This window comes from Megalops cyprinoides, chromosome 2 (genome assembly GCF_013368585.1).
Source record: "Megalops cyprinoides isolate fMegCyp1 chromosome 2, fMegCyp1.pri, whole genome shotgun sequence".
Classification (NCBI taxonomy): domain Eukaryota; kingdom Metazoa; phylum Chordata; class Actinopteri; order Elopiformes; family Megalopidae; genus Megalops; species Megalops cyprinoides.
The window spans coordinates 40,487,072-40,514,260 of NC_050584.1; the positions used below are offsets into that span (position 1 = coordinate 40,487,072).

General features: G+C 41.1%; 1 protein-coding gene across 1 annotated transcript; it reads right to left on the reverse strand.

Moving 5' to 3' along the window:
* Positions 1 to 1,680: 1,680 nt before the first annotated feature.
* On the reverse strand, positions 1,681 to 24,259 carry onecut3a (one cut homeobox 3a). Its single transcript, XM_036522494.1, has 2 exons — positions 23,221 to 24,259; positions 1,681 to 2,008 (listed from the first exon to the last, which is right to left on the reverse strand). The coding sequence occupies exons 1-2, from the start codon at positions 24,257 to 24,259 to the stop codon at positions 1,716 to 1,718; spliced, it is 1,332 nt and encodes a 443-aa protein (XP_036378387.1). The 3' UTR covers positions 1,681 to 1,715.
* Between the last annotated feature and the right edge of the window lie 2,930 nt (positions 24,260 to 27,189).

Genomic DNA, 27,189 nt, shown 5'->3' on the forward strand with positions numbered 1-27,189 from the left:
AAGGCAGTTGTCATTGGCACTAGAGCATATTGTAACATTTTTATTTTCATGTGTTGGGAAGCTGAGCACAGCACCCTCTTGTGGACAGGATATTTTAATGTCTCGCTCATTTAAAATTTTTCTTTAAAAATCCCTTGAAGGTTTCTCTTTGGTAACAGACAAACAATGCTTTTAAAATGGGCTTTTCTATGTGCACAAAAACATTTACCCTCCCCACTGTATCCAGTTAAATCAACCTCAAAGTAAAGCTCAACAGCACCCCAAAACATGCAAGAGAATCTACGCTTCCACCAAGCAAAGGCTTGAAGATAAACTGTGCCAGTCACCCATTTCAGCTGAGTGACAGTCCTATGTGTTTGTGTGTGTGCATACACACGTGTGTTTGTTTGCGTGTGTACACATGTGTCTTTGCGTTCTTCACTCCTTGGTATATGCATGGTGATACAAAGTTGTATATGAGCTCAGTGCTAACATGTTACCACTCGATCAGTATTTCTCAGAATGTGTTGGGGTCTGGTGTGACTGGCAATCAGGCTATGGTTCCAGCAGGCCCCTCCTCCGACAGGAAAGAAGAGTAAGACCAACACCAAGATAAGGATCTGGATATTGATCTGTTTCAAAACATCTGCACAGACTCGTCATGTCGCCCTGTGGCTTTTCTTCACATCTGTAACATGTGAACACGCCTATCAATTTTTCATCAGCAGTGCTGGTTGCTGCTCCTATTACATACTGCTGGTGGTGCTATTGCCTCTGCAATGCAGTCAAGGTGACTGCTGATGTGTAGCTATTGTGTAGCAATGTCAAAATCGTTTAAAGGATTCTTCCTTCATTTGCCCTCTTCTACGTTCATATTTGCATATAACGCAACTGACTCCAAGCCTGCACAGTTCTATGATTCAAGCATGGCAATAGAACAAAAGCTCCTCCCTGCATTGAACAGCAGGTCAGACATGGTGCAAAGCCTCCCTGACAATGAGAAACAGAACCAATTCGGCTCAGAAGCAGTGACAGTCCCCCAGCTGGCCTCCAACATCTGTGCAAAAATATAGACCTGAGCTGGGCAGACCTGAGTGTCTTCATTGCGAAGCATGTGTTCTATTTCACCTTCAGGGAGGGTCAAGACCTTACTCTGGCTAAACACTAATTGATTTTTCCATTCATTCATTTGCTGTATAATCCAAGAGCCTTTATAAAATGGAAAGCCCTCAGGGATTTCCCTCTGCGAAAGAGCAGTGGGAGGAGGGGACTGCTGAGCGTGTTTCTTCATTGGCTCTGCCTTTCCCTTGGCGGCCGTGTTCACAGGACCTACTGAAGCTACGAGGCTGTGTGCTGAAGGATTTATTGCCGCTCTCTTTCGCTCTTGCTTCTGCACCCCGGTTAGCAGAGGTCTCGACTGCTGGGAAAGGCCCAACATTATCTGCCTGGTCAGAGTGGCTGGGTGAAGTCGAAGCTTTTGGGTTGAATGTCAACAAGGTTTCAGTTGTTTCATGGTGTTTCACTGCCTCTGAAGACATCATGAATGACTGGTGGGGTTAGACACGAAATAAAACAACAACGGGATTGTCCTAACTGCATGTCTGTTTATGTGTTTGGTTGTTTTTTATCTAACAGTCCCACTGAAGCGTCTGGAGTCATGGTTAGAAGTGACCGAGAGGTTTGCATGGCACAGGTGCGGGGCTCTGGGCGGCCCCCTGCCGCCGCCCCCTGCCCCCTCAGGCTTTGGAGAAGGTGGTGGCGGAGGTGCCGGGCTGCCCGGGGCTGGAGCTGTGCTCGTCGTGCCAGCGGTCCACGCAGCGGCGCCGGGCGTTCATGAAGAAGTTGCTGACCGTATTGAGCTCCAGCCCCAGTTGCTGGGAGATGGTGATCTGCATCTCCTTGGACGGCCGCTTGTTCTCCTTGAAGATGGCGATGAGGGTGCGGCGCTGCAGGTCGGTGAACACCAGCCGCTGCTTCTTGGGTGCCATGCTGCGGTCCTTGTGCTGCTCCTGCTCCTTGCGCTTGCAGGCTGGGAGGGTGGGGGCAGGGAGGGACGGGGGGGGGGGGGGTTCAAAGGAGAGGGTAAAGACGGTGGTGGGAAGGAGAATTACAGTAGCAGCGAGGTCAGATGAAGTATGAGACAGGCAGGGGTGGGTATGAGACAGGCAGGGGTGTAAACAGAAAGGGAGAAGGAGGGAGAGAATAGGATTTCATTAGCCAATGCTGCATCAACACCCACCTCCCCTGTCAACCACGAGCACATGCTAATGTAGGAAACTTGATTTTATTTCAATGTATCCTTTTTTTTATTCTAGAAACAACCTTCGTCTCATGTGGATTCCCTGAGCAGCACAGCAAGGGGCTGAACAGACAGGCCTGCGGTGAAGACTCCAGCATTCAGTGTTCTGGTGGCTGGAGACGCTGCTGTTTGATTCAATATTAATGCTGTTTGGGTTGCACTGGGAGACCAGGTGACTCTAACAGAAAGCTGAGTGTGTGTATGTGTGTGCTTGTGTGTGTGTGTGTGTGTGTGTGTGTGTGTGTGTGTGTGTGTGTGTGTGTGTGTGTGTGTGTGTGTGAGGAGAGAGAGACAGCGAGAGAGAGAGAGAGAGAGAGAGAGAGAGAGAGAGAGAGATTAACCTGTTCTGTGCAAGGAGCTGGGGGGAGGAGAGGTTGCTGTATGGGGAGTGTGGCCAGGATCCCCTCCAGCTGATTTTCAGTCTGCTGCTTCAAACAGGGGAAGCTGGATAGCCATGGAGCTGTGAGCTGTTATTTTTATCTGTCTGTAAAGCAAACTGGAGTATAACCCCCACTGACCTCCTCTGAGAGAGTGATTCCCAGCAGAGATATGTCCCTTCACCGGTAGTAAGGCAGCCACAGATAAATCTGAGCAGTATGTCACAGGATTGCGAAGAGCAGAAATGCTTAAATTAAAAATATTAATTGTTTCAGAGTGATCTTTAATTTAATGTTCAAATGCCACTGCTTGCCCTTCCTGTCTTCTGTTTTGGCTCTCCAACCTTCCCGTCTTCCTCAATCTCTTGGCCGTTCAACTGATTCTAATACATCTTTCTCCCTCTCTCTATTCTCCCTTTCTGAATGAGTCAATTAGTCATTCTAATGTGCCAACTTCTGTCACTTGGGTTTCCCTCACTAGCTGAAACCCCCCTCGGCTCTTCCTCTTCATCTTCTTCAACTCAAAGTTCTCGGTATCAGATCCTCCGTCTCAGTTTATGTGTAATTGTGCTGAAGTGGTTGGAGCTCGGCAGTGGCGCTGTGTCTAATTACAGCGGGCCGGAGCGCATCGATCTCCCGCTGCAGTCAAATCTGTTTACTGCCGCCGTCTAAACCCCTGCGTGCACATCCATCATTTTCATATTTCACATCAACACCACAGCCGCTGGGGCTCACGCACAGTATAGATACTACCTATACCTATTAAACACGCATGCGCGATGTGTGTATACCAAGTTACACAGACTAGCAGGCAGGTGAAAAGAATATTAGGCATGGGTCATCAGTTTGAGATGATGATAATTATGATATTACTTCCACTTTGCCCATACCTACTCAAACTAGTAATAAATATAGCGATAAAAATAAAAATGTGCTAATGAAAGTTATCACGACCATACTCTGCATTTCACATCTCCATCTGCATTTCTGGTCTGAGGCTGTTATAACACTCATATATTTAAGCTATTCAGATCAACAAGTTCCTCACGATATTTCCCCTCCATTTTCCTAACACGTTTGTCTTCTTGGAGAGAAAGCAAACGCTGTAGTTATGGTTTCTTTTCTCCGTCGCTAGATGTCACCCGTGCCTTTCCCTGCGTGCTCTGGGCTTTCTCGCTACAGGCGCTGGGTTTTGTGATCAATAGCGATCGATCGGTGGAGATGGGGGCCCTGATTACTGAACCGAGCGCGCCGCAGAAAAGAGGAAAATCGATTACTGCAGCTTTTAGAGCTACAGTAGAACGCCCAGCACACACACACACACACACACATTCGCACACATGCACATGCACGCAATCAGGGAAATAGCAACTGCAATTATATCGTTTATGTATTTTGATTTCATTTCCGCCAGCCAAGAGGCCTCTCTGACATCACATCCCCTCCTGTAATTATTAATACTTAGCAGCAATAACAGTGGTTCTTTTGACCCCAGTGGCTGTATTAAAAGCAGATGGAACTGTTTGTATAGCCACTGTCATCGTGATTCTTTGATTTTAATCTAAACTGTAGAGATGATCGTCCCATAATATATAACGCAATATATAACATACTATATAACACAAAATCCCATAAAATCAGGAATATTTTGAAACGATTATAAAAACAATGCAGATTGTCCATTAATCATTTTATAATACGGTACGCGCTAAATGAATGTAGGCCGACATGACTATGATATCTGTATACCCCACTTTACCAGCAAATCCAAGCTTTAAGATTATATTTTCCTAGAGAAACCAAGACAATGATTAAACTTTAAATATTCAAGTAAAATAAATAGCACAGCATCGCTCACTGACTATTACTTTCCCCTCTCAACCTGCCTTTAATATGCTTTGAAACATGGCATGAAAGGCAACACGAGGCCCTCAATAATCAATACTGATCGATCGATCCGTGAATAACTCGTCTGTGAAACTCAGTTTTTCTAATTAAAACTCTTTGATAATGCCTCCTTTTGCTATGCGACTCCGCAGGCGTAAGTAAAACGAAGTCATGGCGGCGAAGAACCGATTGAAATATGCAGAGGGACTAAAGAAAGCGTTTTAGTATATGTATAAACACACAAACACATACACACGCGCGCGCGCATTCAGTGTGCAAATATATATATATCTTTGTAATTGGTTTACCAACAGGGAAGGGTATACAAGCCTAATGTAATTAATATTACTTATTTGTGGCGCATAATAGGCGCATCTGTACGATGCAATACGCAGGTGTGCTTTGGCTCGTGTACGACAGCTTAACAGGGCAAAGAAAAGTAATATAGATCCAAAAGTGAACTAATAAAAATAATAATCTGCACATGTGCTGTGCGTATGATTTGAGAATCCGTATGGATTATTGACTGGGCACCCTGGTGTTCGTGAAGTGTTTATCAGTGTGATTTTTGTCACGGAAAGCCCAGCTTTTCCACAAGAAGCCTGAAATATTTAGCTATTGATTTGAAAAAAAAAAAACACGTATACAGAAAAATACATTTTACTGTTTAAACATGGGTTTAGTCTATTACTTCATATCATAAAACGTATTAATGACCAGCATTTAAAATGGCCAGTACGCAATAATACTTACTCAGGCCGATATCTTTTTCGTACAAAGGAGTAATTACACATTCATACGACGAGGCATGGTTAGTGAAAACTACCTTACAAGGTTAAACTGAAGCTAGATCTCCAAAGCGATTCTCATAAGAGATCGTCTCCGTGTCCTCAGTCCCTGGCACCTGTATACTGTTCTATCAATTAGTCACAATAAACGTTGTAATGATAATTTGGTTTTTCAAGTTTCCACATGTGTCTACAGTGAAATTTGTATTCGGAGGAGATGTACACATCCCTCTACCAGCCATAACCATAACAGTAAATAGTAAAGGTAACCTTTGTTATAGGTTGTTGAGGTTTTTGTCTTCTGGTTACTTATTTGCCCACAGATTGATAGTCCCAATATCGATTGGCCCACGCTTTTAAACCGGTCCCTGTGATATTTATGCAGTTCAGACTGCGGGGCCGTGCCAAGTTCTCCCCATCTCGGAGTGACTACTCTTCCCCACTCAATGTTCCTTAATGTAATGAGGGTGAATTGGTGCTAATATACTGATAATTTAATACATAATGCCAGTTTTCCTCCGGCGACTCTGCTTCTAGGCATTTTGCACACCTGCCACATATGGCCTCCTCCATCATTAATAAGCTGATTTTCTCCCATTCATCTCCCCTCAAGCATGTAAACAAATCACAACATTTTAAAGCTATAGGCCTACCTTCACTCGTGATTACCCTTAGAACTATTGATTATTTGTATTTTTAATACTCTTTAATTGTTCTGTAGGATGCTGTTGATTTAAAAATACCACATTTGAGATTAATAGTCCAAATGTAATGGCCATTACATTAATACATTCAATTTAGATATGTTCTACATATCATTCTTGTGCCTGACATACTGTGTTAATTACTGGAATTTCTCTAGTTAAAATCAAGATGTATTGTACATAAATTATTGTTTTTTAAAATTATTCATCTGAGATTTTATGAGATTTTGATGAGCAGCATCTGTTCATCCATCCATGAATCATTTGTTTACAATAGTTAGACCATGTGTCAGACTTTTTAAAGTCTGTCCTGGGTTATTCAAACATGTTAATATGTAATAGGTTATGATTTTGTTATGCATCTTCAATCTATCATGCATGTCCTCTTCACTCAAGGCATTTGTTTCAAGGTTTTTCAACATTTGCTTTCTAATAAAACTCAAGTGAGCACTTAACTAAATGACCTTTAAATAAATATACTGTATTTACCTATACACAGTCCAGATATCCGACTAGGAAATTATGGGTCTCATTTGAAAGAGAGACAGAGAAAGAGAGGGGGGGGGGGGGGAGAGAGAGAGAGAGAGAGAGAGAGAGAGAGAGAGAGAGAGAGCAAGACAGGAAGAGAAAACAGTTGTCAGAAGTATAACTGGAATATATAAAATAAATAACAAAATAAACAATGGAATAGGCCTAACAAAAAAAAATCAAATCTAAAATCTCAATGTGAACACAAAATTTTCTTCATTAACCTCAGAGATTGTTTCTTCCAATCTCTGAATTCTTGAATTCTTCCAAGCTGCTATTCTATTTATACAAAAGGAGTGAGAGAAAGTTAAAAGGCTGATTAGTTTCAAATGCCAATCCTCTGTCGAGATGTACATAACAGTGAAAAAGGAAGCTTTGTTTGCAATTAAGGTTTTTAAGGCTGATGAGATGTGCAGAGTGATGCATGATGGGAAAGGAAAAACAGTCTACAGACTTGTCAACAATGCAGTGTGTAGCGTTCAGAATTTAGCAAATCTGCGCATTAAAATTTTAAATGTTGAAATGAACATACTATATCACAGGTTTCCAGGGGAAAGGAAGGTAAAATTCCCACATCTTCAGTAGACCCTTTGAATCCATTGAAGGCGTATGCGTACTTATGTTCACTTTTCTTTATGTATTAAAGAGGTCCCAACAATGGCTGTAGCTGTACTTGTTTTACAAACTAATAAAACTGCAACGTTGCAATCAAGTGTATCTGCAGACATGTCTTGAGACGAAATCCAGCAGATGCATGAACACAGACGGATCGTTAACCACTGTCCAAAGGCAACATGATTCGTCATTACTTTCAGTTGGAGATGTATGATGTTTACAATATATCTTTTCTTCTTATTATTCTTTTGAAGAGCAAAAGACAGTATTAATATTTAAATTTACACAATACTTCCTCTTGTGTTAATTAAAACATGGACAAAAATATTTCGTAAGACATGTATTATTGCCTTAAATGTGTTACTAAAAGATAATGCTGCGTCTTTTGCCTGAAAAGCTCCCTTGGCTCTTTTTACGGGAATTTATGCGAACAGTTCAACAACAGAATGTAGCAACTGGCATTGCTACGGTATTTTTTTTTTTGTAAATGTGGAAGACCAAATTTAATATACTTCATTGTTGCATGTTGACACTCCCACTTATTAAAAAATTATTCAAATTCACCGTGATCATCTTTAAACATACTCTTAGGTTTGTATAGGCTACTAATACGGAAGAGCCGGAACAAGATAGATTAACAATAAGAGAAAGACATGCGTTAGCATCAGAATATGTTACATTGCTACATTATGAAAATCAAAACTGGAATGAATGAAATCAGTTATTTCTAATCAAGGTTGAATATTCACGCTGATTTTAAAACCCAATTTCCTCTTTCTATTCATATTCATATTCCTACTTCTATTCACTAAACAAAACTTCATGATAACTGGTTACCTAAAAGAAATCCGTCTAGTCTGTCAAATTTTCCAAATTATTAAAGAGCACATCTGGAGCAGGGAATATCCGACAGTAGACTTTATACTTAAATGTGTTAGATGACTGGTAGCAGTGTGAGCGTGCGAACGCTGCCTCAGCAATGAAGCCGGGGGTGTGTGCTGTGACCGAGTAAAGGTGGGAGGAATGAGAGGGGGCGTGATCGATAACCAACCGCACCATGCAGCCAACCGATCTGACTGGAATCAATGTACTGAACGGGGGTGATATTAAATTGGGTGCGGCTCGACTCTCTCCCGCACCGTCCGAGCCGCTGCAGGTCATCCGCCGTCCCATCTACTCCACAGGTTAATAGGTGCAGATGTAAAGCTGAGCCAAAGACAGTCGTAAAGATTGCGCCTTTAGACATGCAGTCTGAGTCCAAAATGAAGGACTACCATCTACGGTCTTTAGGTAGGCTAAGTGTGTGCATTGGAATAGGTGTGCCAAATAAATTAGTAGGTCAACATAAAACAATTGTTACTGCCTGTTGTCTGTCTGTATGGTTAGTTTGCTTGTTGAAACTTACGTTCTCATCAGTTTGAATAGACAGATTTACGTTAAACAGGCATCACGTAACAAACCATATTGAATGAGCCGTTGGCTCACACCTATCCGAAAGCTGTGCAGATATCTGTAGGTAGCTCAGTGACCGTCGCCACACAGCCCACTCGTTTCTGCTGTCGGAGAACTTGGACGTTCGTCAGGAATTGTTGCATTTAGCTTCTGATTCTTGTATTCTACATCAAGCCAATCGAACACACAGGTCAACTCAGACTTAAGAGTGTTCCAACTGCAAGGTTTTGACGGTTGGCGGAAGGCCTGTGTCCAAGTTTCTCACTGTGAAAGTGATGGAGGTCAAAGAGTGGCAGAATCCTCTTTTTCAGAATTACAACACGCAGCCCCAATTGACAGACAATACAGCAGACTCTATTCTTTCACACTAGCTGCAAAAAAAAAATGAATGTGAATATGAATTTCGAATGTGGAATTACGTAGTGTACTGCAGCAAGTTGATTTGTTTACTGACTAGTTACACATTTTACTAATAATATGCTATTCACTGTGATAAAATGATTCATTCAACGGTGTTCTGAATGGTATACAACACAGTTCCACGCGAAATGTAGAGACATGCATATATATACCTGTATAGATGTGCATTATGCATGTATGACCCCCATCATCTGGTATATTAAAGTGTAATATAAACACGCAAAGAGAATGTCTATATGTATGTACAATATTCCCAAGAACATTTGGTGCAGAAATATGCCCCCTTCCTTTAGAATGACGGAAATTCACAGCGCGAGAAATTTAGATGTTAGATGTAAAGGTATCACCTACAGCGCACCCGGCAGTTTACATGGCATACGGCGCCACCATGGCACCCGAGCTGAAGCCCGTCTCGCCACTTACACTTCGTGGCTGGTATAAATTAGCAATTAATGTAAACGTTGGGGGCTGTTATTTTAACATCCACGTTGCCACTATGCACTGAACGTATCTGGTAGGTTATAATAATGCGGATTTTGTTGCGCCATTGGGGAGCAGGAAGCCAACTGTAATCTCTGTAATACACAATAAGCGCAAGCACACATACACACACACACACACACACACAGAGTATAATTTGCACACACTTTAGCAGGAACGAGGTGAGGATGACTTGATAGGTATCGAGCTAGCGGAAAATACTAAGTTATATGTAAAGATTACGTCTTTGGCTCGTGAGTTGAACTAAACAATCATGCTATTCAGTTAGATGTCACGATCATCAGAAAGCCTGCTTGTGTGGACTACAAGCAGAATATAGTTGTTAGAAAGCATCAATACCTAAGTACGAAAAAAAAAAAAAAAAAAAAAAATATATGTATATATATATATATATATATATATATATATATATATATATATATATATATATATATATATATATATATATATATGTTGGGTTTTTCTGAAATCCGTGCATGGCCACACGGTTGTGTGGTCAAACATCTTCACATTCATTTATGCTTTCAGAGAAAGACTGGAAAATCAAATCAACTGTCTTTAATTTTGATATATGTTGCACAGACGTCTTGTGCACCATGGAAGAAACAGGTTCCAAAGTTCCACAACTTAGATGTGCATGTACAGTGTGACTTTTTCTGTTTTATGCGTTGCTGTATGAATAAATACCAGGTTTCTCTGTATTCTCTTATTACTACTTCAATTAATACCAATAGTCATCCCCCTTTCCTTACTACTACTTATATCACTAGTTGTAGCAGTAGGAGTCGTAGCAGTTTCTTTGGCGTTTTATCACACTTTGGTTTATTCTTTCCTCTGTGATTTATGGGTTGGCGAGAATTTTTATCAGCTAAGCAGTCTCCGCTAATCGTCTCAAAGGTCGATGTAGTCGTGGTTAATGTTGCTGTTGTCAGCTGAATATACAGGTCGAGTGGAACCAAAAAAACGACAGCACATACTTCTATTGTCAAGATTGTTTTATTATTATTATTATTGTTGTTGTTGTTGTTGTTGTTGTTATAGATACATGTGTTTAAAGAATATTGTAAAATAAATTATTATTACTGATGCCTGAATTTATGTACTTGGCATTGTAATTGCATTGAGTATTATGTAGAAGTTGGTTTAAAAAAAAAGTAAAGGAGGAGATCGTAAAAATATGCAATTTCCTTTGGGACTGTGGAACCACCGTTGACTTTAAAGGGTGTGAACGGTCACAGTGCTACGTTTCTGGATTGGAAACTGATAAACTGTTTATTATTAACAACCAGTAGATATTGAGGAATTACTGACATTTTTATCTCAATAGCAAATAAGCACTGGTTGTAGAGAAGGAGTAGAGGTTCTCGTGAGACGATGGCCTTTGGTTACTGCTGGAGCTCTCAATGAAGACCCTATCACTGAAAACCTTGACAAAAAGGAAAAGAAATTAGAAATCTGTAACTTCAAACAAATTTAAAAGCTCACAGAGCTCAGGAATTTGACGTTTTTACCGTAAAGTGGTTGGAATCTGTTGAGCTTAATGCTTCCAAACTAGCTTTATAGGTATGCTAATTGGAACAAGATTATTTACAATAATTATCTGACGAATTGACATGTGATGAACGAAAAGACATTGGGTTAAGATTCCCATAATTAAAGGACGGTGACCAGAGTTCTCTCTGCATTTTGGCTTGCCGGTTGCTTTAAAAATAAAAGCAGCGCAGTAACAAAAGCATGTGTAACGTAAGTTGAAGTTTTCTTGAACCTCTCCGAATAGTTTTGACAGGGTGTGAATGCGCTAATTTCATGTGTTGCATGGTGCTTCGAAGAAGTATTGCAAAAGGTTTTTTAAGGTTCCAGACAGAGATGTCATGATTCAATAATCTTAAAAAATATATACTGTATGTTAAAGGTAAGATAAAGGTAAGATATTCTATTGAAAGTACTTTAATCAGTAAAGATCGTTGCTTTTTGTGAGTGTACTCACCTAACTCATAAATACATAAATGACTATTTTCTTTGGGGTTCTAAAATCTGACACAGTAAGACACTTTTGTCGTTGGCGGCGAAGATGCATCTTAAAAAGCGTCGCACCTCTGACGTAATGTCCCAGGTATTTCTGTGGGATAGGGAGGAGCCAAAATGCGACAATCTTGCACATGAAAAAATTGCCTCAGGAAAAACTTCAGTTTGGTAGACAAGGGAAGAAAAATATTAAAATGCTGCAGATGTAATTTATTGTATTTATTTTGTTCTAAATTGCTGAGATTGTGTGAAATTTAGATTTTGATTAAGTATTTTCGTAAACGGTATTTTCATTCTCTTCAGAGATTTTTGGTGATTTATTTTTTTTATCATGATAATACTTACATTAATGACAATATAAATGGTAAGGAATATTGTCTTGTTCTGTAACAGTTCCACTCTTGTGTATGTGCTTGTATTTCGTCTGTGTGTATCTGTGTTAACCACAGACGCTTATTCATGTGTGGTTAGTGGTGTCCTGTTTGTGCAACTTAGTTTATTAGATGCATTGTGTCACTCTGGATAAGAGCGTCTGCAAAATGTCAAAATGCAATGTATATAATATAGTGTATTTTAATAAAATAATCAGTAACTATTTAAATCCACCCGAATAAAGGTATTAGCGCCGCAAATAGATTAGGCTTATATCACCTTAGTTAACCATTATTTTTATATTAATAAAATGTCTCATTTTACATTTTTTACGTTTTTTTTTTCTTTTTTACTGCGGTCTGTACTTCGTTTTTTAAAATATCATTTTTGTTATTTTGTCAGTGCGTTTCGCTTTGTCTGATCTAGCCTAAATCTGAATTTGGTATTGCATCTCCAGGTGTGTTTGTGTGGTTTTTATCCGATCGATCAGTACTAGACTCTGCTGTTGCTTCGGGTTGTAGGGATTGCGACGGGGGCAGTTGGTGCCCAGGCTTTTTTTTTCTTTGTTTTGTTTGCTGGTCGACACTGCTATGATTCTGTGCGCAACATTATATAATATTATAATTAACTCATTTTTTATTATTTATTATGTATACATCTCCAATATTTCAGTCGCTACAAATCTATATTTTTGCATTTGGGACTTGGATCTTGGATTCGACGGGCAGAGAAGGTGGTAAATTTAGGAGAGAAAAGGAACATCACATTGGTAAGATATGGGTCGGAAGAAACGTTTTCGAAACTGGAAATTGCGTCCATTGTTCAGGTAGGATAGGGAGCAAAAACGACCGAATTTCAGTCCATAGACTCTGTCAAATAAACAGAGCAAAGTATGGGAGCTATCCAATTATGAGAACACACATTTTTACTTATCTCATTGTAGAAATGCTTCTTGTGTGTAAATGAAAATATAGCCGCGACAAAAAAACGTAATAATGTGCACCGTGTAACATGGTTTGGCGGAACACCTGATATCTCAGTATTCACAACTTCTTTCAGACCATCTTCACATTCATATTGAATTCATGTTGTATCAGGATCATACTGATTTCATGTTATTATATCAGTTTTATTATGAAAACGTATAATTCTCAACCTGCTATAAAATAAGTTAAAACCTTTTGGACATTATTTTTGTCAAAAGTTTTGTCAAACATGAATCCGCATTTAATCTAATCTCTTTGAACATTGACTTTGATGAATTGATGTATGATGAATTTCAGTGGTACATGTTTTCATGTTGATGTTAAATGTTACATGTTTTAGAAACGAACAAAATGTCACGCTTGCTTACTCTAGGTTATGGACAGCGCACTGTAGTTCGAATAAAACGAGGCTACAAACCTACCCGTGCGTGTACAGTACGTCTCTTAATTTGTTTACTGTTGTCTGTATATATGTCTGTCTACAGGAATGTGTCCTGTCACAATTGACTTCACCACAGATAATGACATAGCTTGTAATTTTCCTTCTGTGATATATCTGGATTCTGTCTTATAAGCAGGTTCGGCAAAAAATCATTGTAAAGTTATCTTTGATTAATGGAGTGACCACACCTATGAAATAAATATTCATACATTTCTGTAACTCCACAGAGCAAGACGCGACAAATATCCATCCACTTTTATTCGTGTTATCACATCAGAATTATTATGTCCAAGTTAATACTATTATAATAACAAAAATAATACAGTGTGATGAAATAGGCGCCAACTGACTATTTAGTAGTAACAATTGCATTATATAAGAATTTATATCACCCATGTTATAGCGAGACGTTTCTACAAGGCCATGTGTTGTTAAATACAGAGAGCGTATCCTTTCCTTGTTCTTCTTTTAAGTTAGCCGCGCTACAGCAGTCGCCTTGGATCAGACATTAAACAAGCCATTATCGGGCCTTTAATAAGCTATGGCCTGTCGGGGTGTCAGATAAGTGGCGAGGACGAAGGAGGAGAGACAGTATGCATTTCAGCGCCCGTGGCCCAAGATTTACAATCCGAGCCACAAGCGAGAGTCGGGCCCGGCTGCAACAACGTTGCACATGGGAGTGCATTCGTAAATGTCAATCTAAACTCCACTTTTCGCATAATGTAGGCCTAATTGTGAATTGTCACTAACATTTTACGCTTTCTTTTTATTACCAGAATGCGTTCTATAAAATTTTTGTGATAATAGAAACAGACGTGTTTTCTGCCTGAGAGCAGCCATGTTTACACAGGTTAGTGGCTTAAATTAAATCAAATAGAGAAATATGAGGTTGTTGAAAATGGGTGGAACTAACAAAACTAGACTAGATGGATGAGTGATTGGTGGGGGCAATTAATTCATACTGCTGCCCGCACATGTAGAGCAACCGTATACTTACTGTTTTAGTGTCCGTCGTTTCTAATTGAGGGTTTGCAGCGATGAATACAACAAATGCGTGATTTCATTTCTCTGTAATCCAATCAGAGATAATGCAACCGAGGGTTTCTGTAACTCTTTTTAAATCGTTTGAAATCTGGTGATGCAATCATAGTTAACCCGTTGATGCTGATCTTGCTTCCAGCATGGAGTCTCCAGGCGATTTGACTGTATTCATTCTATTGATCTGATTTGAAGAGAGGGCGGCGGAGGAGCGGAACAAGCTATGAATTAATAATCTAAAATAGCACAGACAGGATGCAATACCGTTCTGAAATAACCAAGTAAGACGTTTTTGGTGTGTTTATAATTACAGTGTCTCCCATTTGAGAACTCACAATAAGGTGCTACACAAGTTAATGCACTGACTTTGTTTCAGTAATTGTACACAAAACAGTAGTTCGTATAGGCCTACCTAACACACTTTTCCGACATTTGTTGTACTTCATCATACAGTGCTTTGAATTTTTGAATCTGTGTCCCTGATTATAACCTTTGCCAACGTTTCTGTCACGTATGCTTTACCCTAAAAATAAAAGAAGTAGACATTTTCTTGTAACTTTTTGTAAGAGAGCTTTACTGTCCTTGAGTAGCACGAACTCTTCTATGAAAGACGTGCAGAATGCTGAAGCAGGAGGTGTACTTAAGCAGGTGTACTTATCCGGGTAAATGTAGCTATGCTCTTACCCACACGTTCTGGTGCAGGCTACCTCGTGCTGCTTTGCGCATGGCTTGGGGAGAAATGTGTTGATTATATCGATCTTCTTACATGGAGTTTCCCCCACAACAGTTGCACATACATTACAGTCGGCTATATCGCATTTGTTTATTTTGGCGTAGGCCTACTATTCCTTTGCTGCCGCCACTGGCGTAAATATCGACGGTGCAACCGTTGGCCCAGAAGCTGTCAGGAGGCCGTAGGAAGGCGATTTTTTGTTGCTGTAGTATTGTAAGCGGGCCCTCTCGCGCATTGACCGTTTCACGTAGTCTTCAAAGTAACCATTCAACGACATTACTAAAATTACTTGTAATTGTGATAGCTATATATATACCACCGTCCCACCTTGTGTATAGGCTAACACTTACGGTTTTGAGTCATAGCATATTTTTATGTATTTTTATTTGTCCTTATTGAAATGTTCCAAGCTGCATGTTTTATTAACCCCTTCGCACGTATCTTATTTTTATGCTATGTAGCGCGCCTGTTATGTTACATGATTCATGTTTTCATTAGCGTTATTAAGCTTCTCATAGTTTTCAGTTAGCATTTGCTATATTTTTAACGTTAAATCGCTGTTTCCTCAAAGATAAAATTAGCTAGAATTTTTCCAATCTAGTGTTTTAATCGCACCGGTTTAAGCATATGCGCTAAACGGCACACCGGTGTGACCGTACACACGAAAGGGTTAAAAATAAATATTATTTCTACCCACTACTTATTTAATTTAATGATCTGGAGTGTGTGTGTGTATTTTTTTTTTTTTTGGGGGGGGGGGGGGGGGGGGGGGAATGTTTGCAATCATAATTATGTTACGCTACAGGCTGCTGCCATGTATAAAATGTCGGAATACACTGAAACTTACCATACATTCCGTCATATTATATTGTAGTGTTACTTTCGTATTTGTATAAAATTATTGAATATTAGAATTCTTCATAAATTAGATTTCGCGGGCGTGGTTGGCCAGTTGGTACAGTTGGCCAAAACATAAAATCAAAGCACTATCAAAACAGCCGTGCTGTGATCATCGGCAAACTGACAAGGGCTGAAGTATGATTGTCCATTGGCATTCTTTGTCTGTGTGCGGCGAATGCAGGCATGCGTGTTGCTCTGCTGCATGTGCTAAAGGGTGAGCAGCTGATGGGAAAGGTGGTGGTGTTGCACACGGGGAAAGCGGGAGGGGGGTGTCTGCTTTATGTTGTTCCCCCTGCACCGATGGAAAGGAGAGACCAGGGAATGGAAATCGATACAGATTCAGAGCGAGTCAGATCTGCCTTAACAATGTATAGCGCAGACACTCTATATCCCAATCACATACACACACGTACACACTGAGGCCGAGAGACGTGCCTGTGTTCTATGTACAGTTCTGATTCCCTCACTGCTACTTTAAAACCTTAAATACCAGCTCGGTGTATGGGTTGCATTGACATAGACATACATAACCATGAAACATGAGACGGCACCTTCATTTTTATGAAAGAAACCCATGAATTCAGCGTGCATTTGTATGCTTATGATTGACCCATGCTTCAGAACCCTGAGGATGAAGCCGCTGCGTTTCAGCCGAGCGGTCGCACTGCTTGTTGGGAGTTCGCCGATTTTAATGTTGTTTATCAGTATTTACCGCTCACTTTGCTTTAAGCTCTGCTTACTGAAGAGCAATGTAACCGCAGCCACACGATTCTTTCTCTCCCCGTCTTCGCCTCTTGCCTATCAATTATTAAAGTGGGTATCGATCATCGCTGGGCTGCCTCTACCTCTCAGCTCAGAAAAAGCCAGGTCTCGCCGATCCCGAACTGTCTGACTGTCTGGAGTGTGTCTGTAGGCGAGCAGCGATGACGATAATGACAACGATGATTATTATTATCAAAGCAATCTTTGCCCACATTACTGTTCTTATACTGCCTAAAGGACAGTGAATAGACTGACTGTTCTTGTATTCGTAGAACTACGGTTATTGTCGACTCGGAATGACAGCGCCTTCGGTTGGGAACAAGCAATAAAAGATACATTGATGTCAAATAGCCATTTGGGCAAGGGCTGATGATAACCAGTTGCTCAAATATGTTCGCTGTCTTCATTGCGAAGGACACCGCATTGCCAGTGGGACTTCAGACAGTGAGGTGGCGATGGAGCAGTGATTGCACCATACAGACAGTGTGCAGCTCCGGTACACCCTCATCTGTCTCGCACATACTTCCTCTGACCTCCGCAAGTCACCCTCCCCTTGCGGCCTTGTTCACACTTACGGCACTTCACAGCCTCCGACAGCGAGATTCAGCAATGCTCTCACAGAACGTGCATGAAGTGAGCAGCACATAGTAGTAGCAGCATCTTCAGATTTTCTAGTAGGCTACACATTCCTCAGTTAATACGAAAACAACATGGTTCTGTTTAAAACTAGTATGCATCTTTAAAATGTTCTTTAAAAAGAGTCAGCTTCAGTCAATTGTTCTACGTCAGGAAAGATTATCAGTGTTTTAAGATTAGCAATTTGTTGCTGTATACTCACATTTACTCAGTAAAAATGGACAGTCTTCTGCCACTGTGAATTCACAAGATTACATACATTACAATTTAAGCAATCAAAACAACTGTCAATTGGTGAATGTTTACAATGCATTCAGTGACCTGCGGTCATGTTAGAGAGAAATGCAAGTGGGGTTGAAGGGCTTTTTAAAGTCCTCTACAAGATAATCCTCCAGCATGTGTATGTGTGTTTGTGTTTTGTTTTTTCCAAAGAAGGCGGTTGATCTTTTAGTCATTTCAGGTAGTCGCTATTATATGAAACTACGCACAGGTGTTGCAAAGACAACGCACAATAGATTCGGCAACTATCACTAAAATTTAATAACAGGGCTAGAAACGTTATCATGAAGTAATATGTTGTAATGCTGTGATGTAGAAAGAAGGGGGTGGGGTGGTACCGAGGTTTGGCTGCTATCGATCTCCTTTTTACTGAGCCAAGCAAATCCACGAGGATGGCGCTGCGCGATGCATGATGGTCCAAGGGGCCAGAGGGGAATAGGATTGGGAGGGGGTGGGGTGATTTGCTTCCGCGGTGCCAGTGTTTTCCGAACAGAATTCTACCAGGAGGAGGAGGAGAGAGGGGGCCCTCAGGGCAAATTAGCTGCAGTAATTACCACACATTCGTATGAATATATGTGTGAACACGACCGAAGGCAATGGAAGTCGAACGGTAGTTTTTTGCAGTTTTCACTTGCATCTTCTTTGTCTGCATTTACATTCTTTTACTTGAGTGTGCGGTTATTAATTTGTGCCATTGTTAAGTCAACCCGCAAATGTGCGTATCTCTCTAATGTTATCTATATTCATTGCAGATGACCTGCACCTGCTATACATGTTATACTGTAAGCAGCACAGTCCACACCCTGTGCACTACAATGCTGCAAAACAGCTACGCACTAAACTGAAAGACAATGTGTGCGTGATGCTGGATTTGTTGGTGGGTGGAGTGGCGCACGTTTGACTGTAGATCATATATTTGTGCTGATGTAGGCTATGGGTTTTCCCATTGCACATTGCGGCAAGTATCAGAAGAGATACGAGCTCTTGTAGGACCGTTACTGCGGCCTTTTTATGGGAACTGGCGGACAGACAAACAGACAGACAGATAGAAAATTCGAGGCAAATGCAACACCTTGGGGAAGAGGGTAATAACAGCATTGTCTGTATTGCCTTCCACTGTTCTTTAGTGCGTGTGTCTGAAACACTGCGTTGGAGGAGGCATGTTTACACTAATACAGGCTGATTGTATAACCGAATCCTCAAAGGACATCTTGCGAGTGAATCTGCCGTTCAGTCTCCTACAGCTGTAACATAATCTCAGCTGAGAGAGAAAACTGAGGGAAAGCAGGCGTTTCTTCTGGGTTTTATGGTTTATCCGCGATTTGTTTTTGGCTGCGCGTGTCTCGGTCTGGTGCCGTCCTTCTCTCTCTCTCTGCTCAGGGGTAGTCCTAGGGGAGAGAGTGCTGAGGCGGAATAATTGATAGATGCACTGGCTATCCTTATCGATCACTGCTTTATTGACCCGACCAAATACATTGAGATGGAGTGTGGAATTCAACACAGATGCAGAGACGAATGGTTTTTCATCGTTAATGCAATCTTTAAAAGCAATCTCTGCTTGCTTGTCTTTTTGCCTATGTCCTGTTGACTGTTTACGTTGTCTTAAACCGTATGCCCCACACCTGTCTTGAGCGTCCCCACGGCCTGGGACACTGTCCCCACTCTCCCCGTTTCTTGCATATTCTCATTCTCAGTTTCACACGGTCTGCACAGCATGGCCGCCATCGCGTTGCGCCTTGTTTTCAACCAAGATTAAAACCTCCTACAGCTGTGGCCCTAGCACACATGTTTAGCTAAATTCAGTCCATATGTCATTCCCTCATAGAATAGTCAGTCACAACTATCAATAAATACTTGTTCATGATTGGAGATTCTTGTTAATTTCTAATATGTTATTTTGTTGATGCTAAATAGCAGTATAATTCGAAGTTGCGGGAGGCTGTCTGGGGTCTCTTGGAGTCAACATTAATCAGTTAGTACATTCATCTAATCTTAAATCACCTACAGATGGTCATTTTTCTGTCTTGCCTAAATCACCACACACCAAGTGTGTTAACTTCGCTCCTGATAGTCTTGTTTAAAGCGACATTAACCAACTGAAGCAGCGCACGCGATCCGACCAAAGAACTCTTAAATTTCTATTTACACGGCTGTCAGAACGGTTAGCACTAAAGCTCTCGCCTGCCGTTCCACACGGGCCCATTCCGTCACATCTGCAAGAACAATAGATTCGTTCTGCACAGGTGATTAATCCACTCTCCACCCACAGCGTAACACACACGCGCGCACACACACACACACACACTTTACCTGTGGAATTTTTGGCTGTTATTCCAGCTCTGCCATTCATACATTAGACTAGGCGGGCAAAGGAATTGATTTTTTTTTACTGTGATGGATTCGGAATAGTAATTTGAATGTATTGATTGAGCTTGCCGAGCAAGTATGGTCAGCCACCCTTTTTGAACGCAACCCCCAGCTCCCTTTTACTAACCCACATGCGCACCGAGGATAATAGCACATTTAAATGCAATAAGTAAAGCGCAGCCCCGACCATATGCATACTATATTCATTCGTCATTTGTCCAACTATATTTTGCACGGACGCCACTGACAGCATGGGGTCACTCGCACTACAGAGGCAGGCAGTTTGCAAAGACCAGACCCTGGGCCTTCTGTAAACAGCCCAGCTAAAAGAGCAGACTGATTCGGAAAATTAGAAATGCTAAGAAATACGCATTATTTGTTCAAAAAGCAACAACAGCACTAATAATGGTATTAAGAATAGTTGTTGCTGTTGATAAAATGAATGGTTACTATTACCTTAATGGGAAAGTAAAACGAAGATCTATTTTAGGAATGGTTTTACTGTGACATACCCATGCACACATACATTGATACATAGACAATCCAGCAGAGAGGCTAAAGAATGCAAAAAGGTATTGTCATTTACTTTATTCTGAAAAAGAACCAACGGTCTGTTGTTTTTATTGTGGTGTCGAGGATATAAAAGCCTGCAGCCCAATTAGGTTTAACAGCAACGGTACTTAAAGAGACAATTGTGGAGTGTTTAAATCTTTATTTACCAGAACCCCTGTAAACGCGCAAAGGAACAATTTACATTCCATTAAGTGCTTTTCAATAGAGCATTGACTGGAACTAAAATATGCCACTATACCTGGTTAATTGAACCGTCCGCTGAAATACGGCATATACGAATAATGCGTGACGTAGTTTTACAGCGAGCGGAGCTATTTTGTCAAAGAAGGGAAGACCATCGCAGAAAATACATGAAACACGTTTTATTTTAACACCAGTTTAATTGGAACTCCTTTTTATTTTCCTAATTTCCTAATTTTTCCTTATCTCTCTTTATATAATTGACACCACCCTTACTGTATCTCAGGTAGGCTATCAGTTTTGGTTTTTTTTGTATTTTACCAGTCTGAAGGTTGCGCTCTTAGCAGATTGTACAATACAATGCGTGATATCAATATTCATAGAAGACAATCTACGTTACCACAAAACACTATTGCTCCCATTGCACGTGCATATTCACTATATATATATTTAAAAACAGTGCCTACTAACTAATTGTCTTATATTCGTGTTCATCTCCAGATAATTCTATCGATTATTTCGTTTTTAATGGCACGTCAAAACAAAAGAGTATCGTTTGAAGTATCATTTTAGTAGCCCACTGCTAATGTCAACACGCATCAATATTAATTTCCTGTATAAATCACAAACATAAGCGTATAAATCACGACACTTTCAAGAACTCCGTTTAGAGTTTTGAAGCTCTGGGACTTCTTCACGTACCTCTTTACTGGCATTCATATATCAATATCATTATATTTTTCCAACACAAACACTCTTCTAGTCTTGTGAGTGAGTGACTACAGTACATGCATAACTAAAGATGTATTTCTTGAAAAGTCACACCAGGAAGCAAGGTAAGATAATACGAATTATTCGTTAGCCGGTGTTGGACCGTCTGTGGTTATAATCTGGTGTGAATCAATTTCAATGGATAGTTTGATATTCAATTATGTTGATCTTTAACATGTATGGATTTGTCCGTTTTTCGCACACAAATCTATAGATGCTGCGTTAAAATTGATTGTTTGGGGAAATATCTTTTCATGTAATGAATTCTTCTGAGGGAGCTACTTCTTCAAATTTCCTGATTAGACATTGGATGATCAAATGAAAATGTAGAACAAAAACAAGACAATTGTTGAAACGGACAGAAGAGTGTTTTTTTGTTAAAAAAAAAAAAAAAAAAAAAAAAAAAATATATATATATATATATATATATATATATATATATATATATAGGCCTATATGCAGCACCTTCGTAATGGTATACAAGAGTCAACATGCATGATGATTATAATAACTGCAAATCAGATATCAATGCTGTTCGCAAAACCTTTAAAATTGAGTGAATGCTATGTCCATACTTCGGTGAAACAAAGCAACATTTGGGGGTAATTTGACTTTGTAAATGCATTATTGAGTGACGCCAAATATGTTTAAATAATTTGGAAATATAAAATATGCTTTGAATTGATGTGTATCCGTTTTTTCTTTGGTTTACCCACATACTTGTGGAAAAATGAGGCCCAGAGCAATACTGATTCTACTGCCATAGGGATACAAACAGGAGAAATTCAGGTGTAGTTGGGAAGCTAAATCAAAGACATTGGTAATGTAGTGTGTTACACTGCCTTTCAGATCCGAATCGATCATTGATCTGCAAGCTACTTTAAAAAGGGACGCTGGGAACTGAAGCATCGATCAGCGGGAGGTCATGCACCTCTGACCAGCTCTTAAAGCCTCGCAGCTCAGACTCGACTTGTTTGCGCCTCGCTATGAAGATAGGAGATGTTGGGGCCCACGAGAGAAAGAGGGGACATGTTTGAAACACAAATATGACCTTTAGAATGAAGATTGCAAAACGCACACAGATTGTCGCAGCCATAAGGAGACACAGTTTATACTGGCGCCTTTGACAGAAACCCGTTGATAAGAAGTGCCTTTTTGAGATTATATCATATTTAATTGTTCTGCTTGGTCTGAGCTTTATAGCGTCGCGACTATTGTTAATGCACTCTCATAAATGAATTACTTATAAAACATTTTGCGCTTTTCTCACATATTTCGTATTTTCCTTTCATTATCTTTCAGACGAAGCAGCTCGTCGTGCCATTCTTTTGTTTCGCCTACCCCTCAGCACAAACTGCATTAGGCATACTAACAAAATTTGCATTGATACATTAGTCAATTATACAGTATTTTCCTGACAAAGCAAGATGCAGAAATGTATGTGACTGTTGAAGCCTGGAATAGGTGGTGGAACAAATACACCGGAAAAGATCTTTCCTAACCGTCCCTGGGTCAGTTACGCGTTACCCTGTCTCTGTTCCTCTACGCCCACTGACCCTGTATTTCCTCTGGGAGGCAAGTTCAGGACAGGTCTCCCCTTACTCACCCGCTAGTCTGAGAGCTGACATTCGTTGAAACTCTGGCTCTTGCAGCCATTTCCACATCCTTCGAAAGGTCTCTCGGCCCGACTTGAGTTTACTCCACGGTTTAGGATTCCGCAACAGGTCAGACAGCGTACCCTGTGAACGACACAAGATCCGCTGGGCGAAGATGGCCTGAGGGATGCTGTAGCGCTTAAGCTCCGCTGTTATTCGCTGTGCCACTTCTTTGGTGTTAATTTCCTCCACCTGTCCAGACCCACTGCCTTGAACGCCCCCCGCGGTCTGTCTCTCCCGCTCAGAAAGCATGGACCCGTTAGCCTGAGAGTGCGGGTGGCTGTGATGATGCATGCCATTTAGGGTTGACATCATGCCAGCTCCGTGGCCCCCTAAACCTCGGGCCAAGTGCTCCTCGCTCCGGGACAGCATCGCTGCATGCGACTCGAAGCCCCCCGGTGAGAGCATCTTGTCGTTTGAGAGATGGGCGCCGGGGCCGTAGGCGGAGAGAGTTTGCTGAGAGTTGTGCAAAGTACCAAGGCCGTTCGAGAGCGGGGACAGAGGTTGCCCCATGCCGGACATGTCTTTGGGGTAGTGGCTGTACAGATTGCTCATAGAGGCCAGGCTTCTGTCATCCCGCATAAGCGTAAAGCTACCACTGACGTTGCCGGCGGTGAGGCGCTGATGTGCCGGGTGGTGGTGCGGATGCGAGTGGGGATGGTGATGAAACTTGTCCGAGACGGTGGAGATGGGGGGCAGGTGCTGCAGCGGGGTCAGCGTGGTGTAAGTGCTGCTCAGGCTCATGCCCGAGTCGCACGACATTGTCATCGCAGGGTGCAGGGGACCGGACAATGCATGGTCTGTCCGGTACTCCCCGGCCCCTTCCAAAATCGAAGCCATGCTGGACACCATCGCTGACCGTCCGTGCGACACCAAGTTCCGATGCGATGCCGACGACTGCCGTCCGTGAGGAGAGCTCATCAAGTCGCCTGTTTGATGAGAGTGAGATACGCCGTGTAGGTTCCCAATGTTTTCCATTGTAAGTTCCATCGCTGAAAGAATCTTTATTTTCGCCTCCCTCCCCTCTCTCTCCCGCTCGCTCTCTTTCTTTCTCTCTCTCTCGCTCACTCTTTCGCTCCCTCTCGCTCTCTCTCCCTCCACACACTCCTCCTTTCCGACCGATAAAATCCAAACGATTTCAAAGCCGAGCCATTGATTGCTATAGCCCCTCTGTAGTTAATCCAGCATGATTTCAGGAGATGTTTCAGTCTGTCGGCGAGGGAACGGTGCCTCAACCCAACGCACGCATGGACGACTGGACTGGCAGTGAATGTGCTTGTATCTGATTCGCTATAGATCAGCGCGGCTACAGAATGCTGTGGCAGTGCTGTCAGTGTGTATGTTCGCGCGCGCGCGCGCGCGTGTGCTTAATATGTGACTGTGCGTGTGCATGTATGCGCGCACTGTATTGTGGTGTTGAAAACGAGCAGACTGCACAGACACGGAGATGGAGAAACAGACAGGCTGCTGGGTCCTTTACCCTCCTGACGTCACCTCTCAGTTGAGTTTACCAAATCTTCTTCACTACGTGCTCGACAGGAGATGGAGTACAGCGCGATCGCTTTGCAAACCAATAACTCTGTTTGTTTTCCCAGTCAATCAATTTTAAAATGCACAATTTAGTTACAACCACAAAAGCAAGATAAGATATAATAGCGACTGTGAACTGGGCTTCTGAACACAATCCATGGTTGTACAACGTTTTTAAGATAGACTAGACGCTGAGAGGTCGTCTTGGATAAGTGGCGCGCTCCAGTGGTTTTCCCAGATAAAACCTGGCGCCAGCATATAATTTCCACATTTTGGTTGTTTTGTGGTTTGTTTTCATTGCTATCGTTCTTTCTGAGAGCGTAGATGTGGCATATTCTTCTTACGTGAATACAATCACGGGATCAAATCATTGTAAAACATTTACCATTTGGAACCCAGTTCAGAGGTTATTCAGTTTAGACTAGCCATTGTCTTTCAAGGAGTAGGAGTAGGCTATATGTCAGCATCCTAGTACCCAAACCGAAATGTCAAGTAGGCTTTTAGTAAAATCCTGGCCCATTTAGTAAATCCCACTCAAAAACATCACATCACTCCTCATTTTCCAGGTCTCCTTGCTGAAGATGAGATGATCGCAAACATCTTCAGTTTTCTGTTCTTGAGTAGAACTAGAGCCACACGTTGAGTTACAGCAACCTGCAAGTCTTTTTACATCTAAACTTTTACATCTAACTTCTGCTATTTGTCAAAGTATGGAGGCAAGAATTATTATAATTCCAATTTGACATGATCTCAATTTTATATTTTGAGGAAAAATAAGGGCTGATCGTACTAGATGTGTGAATGGGTATAGCCTTTGAAAGTGCATTGAACTTTACTGTAAAAGTGAATACCTTATCACGCCTTACGTATTTTTTCTTTAATTATCAATGCCCTTTAATTTTGACCACCATAAAGACCTAATATATCAAGCTTCAGAGTTTCCAAGCAAAATCGATGTAGCTTTGCTGGAAAAAAACAACTGTCAAAATAACAATTCAGCAAGAGCCTATTTTTGAAATCAGCGACAGTTAAACCGTACACCCGTGAGATAAAGTTAACAAATGTTTTACTTTTTCACTGCTGTCAGTGAGCTATTGCAGGTAGACATTGTGATTAGGTCTGTAATGGAAAACATTACAACAAGTCCGAAGGAGAATGTAAAGCTTTTTGTTTGCGAATACATGTGCTGATGATTCAATGTTTTCACAATCTAATTAAGCTATATATTCCGTAATAACCAATATTTTCTAGATGTAATTAACGGGCTGATCTCTGGTTTTAATGCCAAGAGCGCGCCTCCTGAAGTGTAAGGGCACTGTGCGGTACAGGCTGGTGAAAATATAGTGAAATCTACAACAGAAGAAATATTGGAGTGTTAAGATTGCCCTAAAATGCACAATGAGCAAATTGTGGAATTAAGAAGGGAGTGCTATCTATTTATCTATCTATCTATCTATCTATCTATCTATCTATAGATCGACCTTTCTCCTTCTCTTCTCTCTCTCTCTCTCTCGCTCTCACACACACACACATGTATGTGTGTGTGTGTGTCTGTGTGAGTGTGTGTGTGTGAGAGAGAGAGAGAGACAGAGAGACAGAGAGTGAGAGAGAGAGAGAGAGAGAGAGAGAGAGAGAGAGAGAGAGAGAGAGAGACACGTGGTTTGCTATTATTATTGATATTGTTGGCATGGTGAACACAAGCCAACAACATAACGTAATTACAATAATGCTCACCGTTGGAGTAGGCCTACTCTGACTACTGAATATGATCACATTTTGAAGAAGGCAAAGAACAACAAGTATATCATAAAATCTTACCTATTACCTCGAGTATATTGGATGATTTACATTTTTTAAACAATTTTCTTTGAATTAAGTTTTCGTCCCCATATTCTACATATCATATCCAGGGGAGTTAAGTTACGTCTTTAACATAACATATTGTGTCTTTGAATGCAAGACAGAGTTGGAGAAATTATTTTATGCATAAAATGCATAACTCCAGCAACGGTATATCGTGCCATTCACGAACATTTTCATAAACAGGTCTGTTTTCTGAAAGCTGCAACTACTTTCAGTGTAGTTATTATCGTTAAAAGACAAAAATGAACTTAATGCCATTTGATTGCATACTATCATAAGCGACAGACATCCCTTTGCCTTTCAATTAAGAGTACGCAGAAAACCACGTGAACAACAGGCCTAAGAACTTCAAACACAATTGTATGAAGCCTTTGTATTAAAATTACGTTTTAACCTACAGGTATCGCGTAGAAGTATACAGGGTAACTTTGTGAAATTGGTACCGCTTCCTAACTTTTTCCTCACTGTTCACACTTTCTGACCTGTAGTTTCGTTGCTCCCTGACGTCACCTTAGGTCGACAATCCT